This window comes from Solanum dulcamara, chromosome 1 (genome assembly GCF_947179165.1).
Source record: "Solanum dulcamara chromosome 1, daSolDulc1.2, whole genome shotgun sequence".
Classification (NCBI taxonomy): domain Eukaryota; kingdom Viridiplantae; phylum Streptophyta; class Magnoliopsida; order Solanales; family Solanaceae; genus Solanum; species Solanum dulcamara.
Genome location: NC_077237.1, coordinates 83,106,118 through 83,117,569, shown reverse-complemented (window position 1 = coordinate 83,117,569; position 11,452 = coordinate 83,106,118). Strand labels below are relative to the sequence as shown.

Below are 11,452 nucleotides of genomic sequence, written 5' to 3'. Positions count from 1 at the left end.
AGATAAAAGTTCAACAGATCCGTTCAAGTGATAATTTTGTTGATTTATTTACTAAAGCATTGCCAACATCAATATTTGAGAAATTGAAATATAAGATTGAAATATGTCATCTACGAGATATCAAATGAAGCTTTCATTAGGGGGAGTGAAATAATTTTTTATTTCTACCTTTAATATTAAATAACTGCATAAAAAAGTAGTAGTCAAATTTAAAATTTTAAGGCATTATTAATAATGGTAGTTTAGTAAAATACACCTTTAATTAAATTATTTAAAGGGTGTCATATAAAAAAGGACCAAGTAATATGAAACACATGGAATAAGATAATGGCGAAAGATTAAAATATACGTATACATACATATACACTCGCTTAATACATATTATATTAAAATAATGGTCATAAAAATAATATTAAATTTTTTAACAAATTCATAAAAATATTATTTTACTTATAATGTTGATGAACTCAAAAAAAAAGTAATAAATATATAGATTTAAAAATAAATTATATATAATATAAAAAGGTATAGCATATATGTAATATAACAAAAATAAAATTGACAATGCATAAAATAAAATGGAGAGTTTAATTATTATTCAGAATTGAGGGAGAAGTTTAATTTTTAAAACAAAGTCGAAGCGTGAAAATAATTTTTCACCCTTACTAATATTCTAGTACATTCTAAACTATATTTTACTTGGCAAAAAAGCTCATTAAATCTCTACAATCCAATCCCTCCTGTCCTCAATAACACCTCTTTGAATCCCAATTAATCTTGAGTACAATTTCTTACTTGTTAGCTTTTCCTTGTACTCAATCCTGTACAAGAAAAATACAAAATTCAAATTAAAAATAATAATAATAACTTATATAATTATGCATAAAAATAAAACAAAGGAAAAATAGAAAAAAAAGGAAAAGTTGGAAACAAGTACAAATTGACCGGCGTGACACATCGTTATCTTTAGACTATGTTAAAGTAAAATCTCTATAAATGTATATGCTTGACATCGGAAAAAAATATTCATTTATCGAGATTATTAGTTTATCGATAAATGCATAAAATATTTATTTATTGATAAATAAATATTTATTATTTTAGAGAGTATTTTGCAATATGTGCCATAAGAAAGAAAAAAAATATTTGAATTAAGAATTTCAAAATTTTAAATCTAGGAAACTAAAAGTGTAGTCTTTGCATATTTATTATTTAAATCTAGGAAAACTAAACGAATTTAGTGAAGTGTTAATGTTTCTAATTATATTCCTGTATATAGAATATGAAGATACTTTATGTTAACTATAAAAGAAAAAACATAATTATTGGTGAGAAGAAAAAACAATCAACTATAGAATCATATTTTAAAAAGAAATAGTTATTGGTCTAGTATTATTGACTGATTAAATATATATAAATTCTTGATGTATTCTAGTAATTATTACTTTATATTTTTTCTGGGCCTTTAATACTTTATTTTTAATTATTATCTAATGCATTTAGCGAGAATATTACTTTGATATAACTGATCTAAGTCGGGACCGGTAAAAACTATTCATTTAATAAGATTATTACTTTATCAAATATTAATTTATCGAGGTTTTACTGTAATTGGTTTTCATAAATAAAAGTGTCATTAGTTGTCTGTTTCTCTTATCGAAAAATAAATTATATTAATTTTGACCAACATTAACAACGTGAAGTACACACGTTTCATCCAGTTTTTAAATATATAAAAATAATTTTAATTTTTAAATATTATGTCAATCTAATTAATTTGAGTTAAAATAATTAGTCAATTCTCAAAAAGAGCATAAAACATGATAATTAATTTGAAACAAAGGAAGTATTACTAGTTTATTCAGAATGAATCTTAGTAAATATAAGTTACTGAACCCAATAACTTTGGCTAACATGTATCATGTATATATGTTTAAAACGCATTAAACAAATATTAATAATAGATTTTGCACCTAACAAATTAAATGAGATGTCAGAGAATTTTGAAATTCAACTCATAAAGATCAAATCTAAAGTCTAATTTTATTCTTGTCGTTCCAAATTATTCATTGACGAGGAGAATGTGTACGTAGACCTTATATATATATCCTATCTTGTGAGAGTGGATAGACTATTTTTGATAATAGACACTCAACTCAAGTAAAACATTTTAAAACAGATATTACGTCAAATGTCGGTATATAATTATTTTTATTTTTTTGGGATAGTAAATGAAGTGTTGGTATACCTTTTGCCTTTATAAGTGATGCTACCTACTGAAGCAATGCCAACAGCAGTTCCAGTACAAAAAACTTCATCAGCATTATTCAGTTCCTCTACTTCAATTAAACGTTCTTCAACCTGGACCATGTTGGCAATAATTTATTTTTTAAAAAAACAAAATAGAGTCTATATCAAGTTAATTTGTACTTAATAAATTGGTTAATTAATAATTAATATCTTTATTAATTGCTTGAATAATTGTCAAAATTCAAAATTAAACCTGGTAACCAAGATCATGTGCAATGTCCATGATACTTTTTCTTGTCACTCCTTCAAGAATAGTTCCACTTGTTGCTGGAGTTGAAATGATTTTTCCCTAGGAATGTATATATGATCTTCCAATATTTATAATCAACGGTAGATATCCGAAAATTATATGAAAAGTACAGTAAGTTGCAATTCATTCAAATCAATACGTACGGAGAAAGAATACTTTTTAAAATATTGGTCAAAGTTCATCTAGTTTGAATCTCGAGAAGCAAAAGTCAACTGATCATGTGATATAAAGATGCTAGGAATATGTACCTTCACAAGGAAAATGTTACAAGAAGAGACCTCTTCAATGTATCTCTTATTTATAGAGTCAAGGTATAATACATCTGAGAATCCTTTCTCTTTAGCACTTTTTACAGCTCTTAAAACCTGCATGTATGGTCCAAATTAAGTCGAGGATGTTTTAAAACCATTTACATATACAACATTATCTCAAATATATATTCTCCGTCTTATTTTACGTGAAGGTGTTCGGAGTACGAGGATCAATGTATTCAACGAGCATAGGTTTTTTAATAGTCTTGACTCAATAATAATAGTGTCACATATAATGAGACAGATGAAGTTTGAAGAAAACTATTTTTACCGGGGCATAATTAGTAATGCTTTTGACACCTCCAACTCCACCACGCGAGGCACGATGAAAGTCTTCTTCAACATACAAGTTCAATGAAGATGTCCCTTCCTGCATGAAACTCGCAAAACGTGTACTAGAAATTGAAATAGTGGATGCAAGCGCACCTATTGCTTTCAACTTGAACTATATTTATCGTAGGGCTTTCAAATGAAATAAAAGTAATGTTTGAAAAATTTAACTGACCTTGAAGTAAATTCCAACAGGACAAGCATAGACAAGAAAGGTGTACTCTGGTGCTGCACCCAAACCAAGAATGGGTCCACTTCCTATTAGCAAAGGCCTTATATAAAGAGACCCTTTTCCAGGAGGAGGAATCTAGCAAATAAACAACTTTTTTGATTCAATATATAGTAATTCCAAATTTAATCTAAAAAATTAACTAGAAATTTTGTCGCTAAATAGTCTGTAACTATGCCCTTACTTGAACATTATCGGATTTTAAATTAATATTTTTTGTATATTAAGTAAATTTTTCAATATAAATATAAAATTTGAATCAAAATGAATGAATTTTGCCGCCAAACCTATTTCCCCTGGCCACAATGTGATTAATGGTCTTGATGGCCCTCTGGTCGGGTCATAATTTGAGAATTTCATGACATAAGTTGTCTGTTACTAATTCCTGTTTTTTTTTTAAAAATCCGTAGCATAAAAAATAAAGTTTGAAGCAAAGAAAAATTACAAAACGCTTGTTAGCCAGAGCAGTTTGTTTCACAGCATCCACAAATTGATCAATAGAAGGACAAGGCATGCACATTCTTTCAGCACCAATTTGCATTCTCATTGCATTTTGTTGAGGACGAAATAGAAATAAACGTCCATCATCTCTTCTATACGCTTTTGTACCTTCAAAAATACCCTGTTTCAATGAGATTTTTGTCAATGAATATTATTTAACGAAGGATTATCAAGAAATACTGTTAGGTACAAGCAATTTAGCAACAGATTAGCGACGAAATACCTGTCCATAGTTTAAGACACCAGCAGAGGGGCTCAATTGGATGTTGCCATAGGGATTAAGCTGGCCTTGTTTGAAATGACCATTTTCGCAACTTTTTGTTTGGTACATATAATCAGTTGGTATTAAATTGAACCCAAGATTCTCCCAATCAATGTCAATGGACTCATCATCACTAACATCAATTAAAAAAAAATAGTGATTTATTTTGAAAAAATTATCTATATGTTGGTTCCTCTAAAATGCATAAAATTTCAAATCTAACATACCTTTGTTCTATAGCTTGTATAGAAGTTGCAGCCTGAGCTGTAGAGTACCTAGCTCCAAACTAAAATCACAATAACCATAAATCTCTAATCAAATCGAAACAGAAGTATTCAATGTTTCTGACTTGAACTATATACAATTAATAACGTTAGTAATAAGTGTCACGATGAATTAGCATGTTTGATCAAATATTTAACGCGAAAAATACTATGACTAACCTTTGATGGTAGAGAAGAAGATCCAATTAATTTGCGAAAAAATGCAGCTCTTTGAATCATGTTTGCAGAAGATGAATACAAGAAGGATGTAAATAGCAAAGTAGATATGTAGGAAAGATGTAATTTTGAAAAAATAAAGCACGTCTATATATAGAATGGAGAAGAAAAGAAAAGGCCAAAAAATTGGATTTCATGTGTTTGGTATGAAGGAAAACATTTAATTTTCTTATATTTGGTTGACTTAAATGTTTTGGAAAATATTTTAAGAATCAACTTATTTTAAAATTACTTCCTTCCAAACTCTCCTGCAACCTCAAATTACAAAAAAAAATCACCCCGTACCCTGACCCTCGCCATGCAAAACAAAATTAAAATTTTGAAAATTATTTTTAAAAAAAAATTAGTTTTTTTACCCCCACCCCCACCCCGACTCCCCTACTCTGTAAACCAGCCCCCCTCCCAACCAACCAAAATACGTTAAATTTTTAAGAATTTATTTTTGAAAATACTTCAACTTTTAAAAATTTCAGTTTTTTTTACCCCACTTAACCCCTAAACCAAAAAAATTATTTTTGAAAAATATTTCAAATTTCAAAAAAAAAAATTACCCCTCTCCTACCTCAATCCCCCTCCCACACACACACCAATTTATTTTTTTTAAAGTTTGTTTTGAAAAATATTTTAAATTTTTTATTTCATCCACTTACCTCCAAACTAGCTCCCAACCCCCTCCCCCAGCCCTCCAAAAGAATCTTGAAATTTTTTTATTTTTTAAAAAAAAAAATCAAATCCTAGTTTGAAAGTTAGGTTTCGAATCGGGTGTGGTCGGATCTCAATTCAAAGTTGGGATCGAATTCTGATTTGAAAGTCAAATCTTGAATTAAAAGTCGAGTCGAGTCGGATTCTGATTCAAAAATTGGGTCCTGATCAGTTGTTAGTTGTCGGGATTGAGTCCTGATTTAGAAGTCGGATCTTGATTCGAGTGTGAAGATCAAATTCTGATTTAGTTGATCGTGTCTAAGTTCGGATGTCAAAGTCAGGTCTTGTATCAAATATTCGGTCCCGGGTGGGGATCGGGTCTCAATTTAAATGTCGGGTCCTGGATCCAAATTCAAATGTCAAGGTCGGATCTCTGGTCAGAATTTGGGTCTCAAGTCGGGGGTCGAAATCGCATCCTAGGTTGGAGTCGAGATCGAGTCTCAAGGTTAGGTCTTGGTTCAAAATTCGGGTCCTTATTCGAATGTCGGGTGTCAGATCGAGGTTAGGTCATGAGTCGAATGTCGGAATTGGATCTCGAATCGATCATAAGAGTCGTGTCTAGGTTTGAGTGTCAAGGTCGGATCTCAATTCAAATATTGGGTTTCGGATCGAAAGTTGGAGTCGGAGTTAGGTCCTAAGTTAGATCTTAGAGTTGGATTTTTGATCGATCGTCGGGGTATTTTCCTTGTTCGATCATCGGGGTCGGGTCTTGGATCTGTATTGGGATTGATTTTCAGGTCAAAAATTATTTTTCTAAAAATTATTTTCTACTCAATTGTCAAAAATAAAAGATATTTCTTAAAAAATATTTTTCATTTACCATCAAACACTAAAAAATATTTTCTGAAAAATATTTTCTACTCACCAACCAAATATGAGAAAATAAGTGGATTCATCCGCTTATTTTCCAAGAAAATATTTTCCATGAAAAACATTTTCCTTCATACCAAACACACACGTTTAAGGATGATACAACCTCATGAGAACGTCATGTCTATTTTAATTTATTGATTTGACGTAAGTATAAATAATTTTTTAGGGATCTTTACCCAAATACTCGGTCATATTTTTTCTTTATTTTTTGAACCAATATACATATATAATACAGTGGTTATACACATTATACACATAAGATACATAAATTATGCATATATTATATATTTATTGATTATTTTTAAATTAAATAATCTGACGAACGACTATTCAGGTTAATTTTCATTTTATTTTATTTTATACTTTTTATGCAACCTACGTTTTGTGCGATAAGCAAAAAAATAAGAAAAGGTTAAATGGTAAAATATTAATTGTTATACTTCTCAAGTTTCTTTTAAGCATAAGGCACAAGTATCATCTTTAACTATACTCAAAATTTTAGCAATATATTTTAATTTTATAAAAGTCCCATCACCCCTAAACTATTTATATAATTCTATTTAAATATATCATAATATTTGTGGGTTAAACTTTTAAAATGAATTAAACCCTTGGTCTCAAAACAAGTACTCCATTATATTCTAATCACATCCCTGACTTGGCAATCACACCCCCTCCTTGTAAAATGATTTTCTCTTTTTTACTTAAGAAAACAGCAAAAAAGCTATGGCGTTTAAAGACTATTTAGTAATATTCATAAATCACAAAACATTATTCCTTCCATCTCAATTTATGTGATACAATTTGAATTTTAAAAAAACTTTTTAATTTTGATCGTGAATTCAGACATACAATTTTTATTTTTATTTTTTTTGAAAAATAGGTTATATATTTAGAAATTATATATATAAAATAATGTAAACTACAATAATTAATTATTTAAAAAGCATACAGATATGATTATTATTTTTCAGGGTACATAATCATATACTACCTTTACCTTATAATACCTTTGAACCAATGAACGATTAGTTTATTTTTTTGTATTACATATCATTATTATACATATTATTTTGTATAACATATAAGCATAGTTTTAAATATAATCTATTCATGCTGAAGATTGAGAGTCAAATCAAGGTATAACATTCCTATCAGTTTAAATAATTTGAAAAAGATAAAAATTTCACATTTGAAGAACTATATTCTTTTAGTTATTTAATTGATTTCTAGAACCAATTATTCTCATGCACAACTGGAAAAAAAAAAGGATTTTCCGACAACTCTCCAAGGATTTTCTACATAAACTTTTGTCTGAAATTTTGTTTTTTTCTAGCCATTCTAAAACATCATATAAAACACACACATGATTATAGTTATTACTAGTCACTTTAAAAAAATGACATATTTTTATATTTAATAATAATTTAATTTAAAATATTCAATTTATTCAAAATAAAATGATTTACGATCACATATCTAAACCATAATTTTTTTTCTTTTTTTAAACTTCATATTTAATCAAACATTATCCAACTTCATCACATTTTCAGATGAGGTTCACAAATATCAGACATTCAAAGATCACATAAATTCGGTGCTGTGGGGTGGTTTGGTGGGATATTTGTGTTTTTGTAAAATACCAAAGGTTTTTAGATTGTACCATCAAAGAATATGTTGTGATGAAGTTGTTTCTTTTTTAATTAGAGTTCTCGATTTTCAATTTTAGATACAAAACAATTCTTAATAGAGAACACTATCCAATACAAATTTAAATTAATCGAACTTTAAAGCAGATATCGAACATCAATAGAAAAAACAAAGTTTTTTGAATTTTAGCATAGAATATGATGCAATCTTCACGTTATGGAGGTAAAATCCTAGCATTAATTATTGGTGTGGTAGATATAAATACATTATGTGGTTCATTTTCCCTACCCATAATTATAGGCCCTGCTAGGCTAGGCTAAAGTAAGTAGAATTTTTTTGTCACTTTTTTTGTCGATAAAAACAATACATTGAACAAAGAAAAAATAAAACTTACCAATTCAGATATTATGTTCATTATGATTAGTATTTAACATGGTTAGCAATTATTAAATTTAACTTCTGAAAATATAACCAGGCTGTTTTTAGTTTTATTTTTATTGTCTTTTTCTGCAATTAAAGAATGAGTTTTGACCGTAAGATATTATTCCATTCATTTTATTTTACTTGAACCTTATAATAAAAGTAGATGTTTCTGTTTATTTTTGCAAATCAGGAAAGTTTTATTGCTATCTTTTTTTACATACTATTCTTAATATTAAATAACACTTTCCAAAACATACACTTTTTGGGCACTACATACCAAAGGGGTAAAAAGACAGTCCGGTGCACTAAAACTCCCGATATGTACGGGATTTGGGAAAGGATCTGACCACAAGGGTCTATTGTACCCCATCACATACCAAAAGGGGTCTTCCCTAAAAAAAACTAAGGCCAAAATAGACACTTTACCCATTTGTGGGTGAAGAATGCCAAACGAAGTTAACTCCGTTAGTCCACCCTAAAGTAAATCACAAAAAAATTAAAGGTAGTTTGCGCATGCCCACAAATGGGCGAACTATAGTTCTTTTTATTAACTTCTCACATGAAGCTATTTCATATCTAATTCGACCAATATCTTTGAGTAACTTTGTCAATAAGATTTTCTCAAGAGTCATACATGAAAGAATTAAGAAGGTCCTTCCACAAATCATCTCACCGGAGCAGGCTGGCTTTGTACAAGGGAGAAGTATAGCTGAAAATATTCTTTTCGTGCAGGAAATAATCTCTGAAATAAGGAAAAGAGGAAAGCCTTCTAATATTGTAATAAAGCTAGATATGATGAAAGCATATGATAGATTGGAATGGCTATTCCTAACCAAGGTACTAAGGAAAATAGGGTTTGGAGAAGTTATCATTGACATAGTGTATAGACTGATTAGCTGCAATTGGTACTCAATCCTGTTGAATGGACAACCTAAAGGTTTCTTTAAATCTACAAGAGGTGTAAAGCAGGGAGATCCACTATCTCCTACTTTATTCATTATAGCTGCTGAAGTTATGTCCAGATCATTAAATGCTCTCATGAGAAGGAAGGAATTTAAAAGATTTGGCATGCCAAGGGGAAGCTTGAAACTAAATCACTTGGCTTTTGCAGATGACATGATTATATTATGTAAGGCTGAAGTTGGTACAATGCAAATGATTACAGAAACTCTTGGAAAGTATGAAGATATATCGGGGCAAAAGGTAAACAAGGACAAAAGTGCTATCTATATGCACCATAGTGTGTTGGGGGGAGAAGCAATAGTTGCAGAAGTGGCTACAGGTATTCTTAGAAAGGAATTCCCCTTTACTTATTTGGGTTGTCCTATTTTCTATAAAAGAAAGCAGAAAGCTTATTATCATCAAGTAATTCAGAGGATTGCTGCAAAACTACAAGGATGGAAAGGAAAGTTACTTTCGTATGGAGGTAGGGCAATTTTGATCAAACATGTGCTACAAAGCACCCCTATACATTGTTTATCTGTAATGAACCCTCCAAGGAATGTGTTAAATCAAGTACAAAGTATGATGGCCCAATTTTTCTGGAGTAGCTGTATAGGGGGAAGAGGAAAACACTGGAGTAAATGGATTAACTTATGTCTGCCAGAGAAGGAAGGAGGATTAGGCTTCAGATTAATGCATGATGTATCTATGGCCCTATTTTGTAAACTATGGTGGAACTTTAGAACTAAAAAGACTTTATGGAGTGAATACATGCATAACAAATATTGTAGAAATAATAGTCCTAATTTGATCATGTGGAAAATTGGGAGTGGGGGATCACAAGTATGGAAAAAGATGCTACAAGCTAGAGACTTAATTGAACACCGGATTCTATGAATTCCAAAAAAGGGATCAGTTTCCCTATGGCATGATAATTGGACTGGGCTGGGAGATATCTACACCATAACAGGGGGTGAAGTTGAATGGGATTACAGATATGAAAATGTTGAAGACATTACTATACAAGGAGAATGGGATACTGCAGTAATGGGAAATATTTTCCCTCTAGAGTTGGTTGAACACATAGTAAATCATATAAAATCACCAAGAGGGAATGTAGAGAAAGATCAATCAATATGGATGCTGGAAACAAAAGGAAATTTTACAGTTAAATCAGCATGGAACTACATAAGACACAAGGAGGATCAGAACAGAATTTATAAATGGATGTGGACTAAGGGAATACCTTTCAAAATGGCATTCTTGAGTTGGAGGATGTGGAAATTTAAAATTCCTGTGGATGATAGGTTGAGGAGATGGGGTTTAGAAGGGCCATCTAGATGTTGGTGTTGTGAACAACCAGATCAGGAAACAATGGCACATGTATTTCGAAAATCTGACTTTGCTAACAGGACATGGTCTTATGTTTGTTCTTTTGCAGGCTTTAATATTGAAGGACTACCTCTAAGGGAAGTTATAATGATATGGTGGGGAGCAAAAATCAGATCAAGCATGAAACCTTATTATAGAGCAACTCCAGGCTTTGTAATTTGGGAATTATGGAAAAGGAGAAATAAAAGAAAACATGAAGGGAAAAATACCTCTCTAGCAAAGGTTATTCACAATATTACCAACAGTATGTACATGTTTATTAATATCAGAAGACCAACAATGCAGATACCAAGAAGTTGGGCAGGGATATTACAAGAACTACAGAAAGAGACCATGCAAATAAAGGTGATTAAGGTGAAATGGGAACCTCCACCAGAGGGATGGATAAAATACAACACAGATGGTGCTTCTAAGGGAAATCCAGGGGGAAGCTCGTATGCTTTTTGCGTAAGAGATAATAAGGGGGACATTATCTATGCAGAGGGTAATAATATTGAAGATACTACTAGCACTGTATCAGAAGCCAAAGCAATACTAGCAGCAAGTATTCATTGCAAACAATCACAATTTCAGCAAGTAATTATCCAAACAGACTCAATCCTAATGCACAGGATACTACAAGGGGAATGGAAAAGTCCTTGGATAATAAATGACATTGTAGAAGAAATCAAAGCATGCTTACAAGGAAGACATTGTCAGTTTCAGCATATCATGAGGAAGGGAAATCAGCTGGCAGACTACCTAGCTAACATTGCTTTAGAAAAGGGAAATTGCAAA

General features: G+C 30.5%; 1 protein-coding gene across 1 annotated transcript; it reads right to left on the bottom strand.

Annotated features, from left to right (window-relative positions):
* Positions 1-588: 588 nt before the first annotated feature.
* LOC129889826 (branched-chain-amino-acid aminotransferase 2, chloroplastic-like) lies at positions 589-4,711 on the bottom strand. The gene is made up of 9 exons (XM_055965285.1): positions 4,637-4,711; positions 4,421-4,479; positions 4,155-4,326; positions 3,876-4,052; positions 3,143-3,241; positions 2,809-2,925; positions 2,504-2,599; positions 2,249-2,361; positions 589-821 (listed from the first exon to the last, which is right to left on the bottom strand). Exons 1-9 carry the CDS (start codon positions 4,694-4,696, stop codon positions 716-718), a joined length of 999 nt encoding a protein of 332 aa, XP_055821260.1. The 5' UTR covers positions 4,697-4,711; the 3' UTR covers positions 589-715.
* Between the last annotated feature and the right edge of the window lie 6,741 nt (positions 4,712-11,452).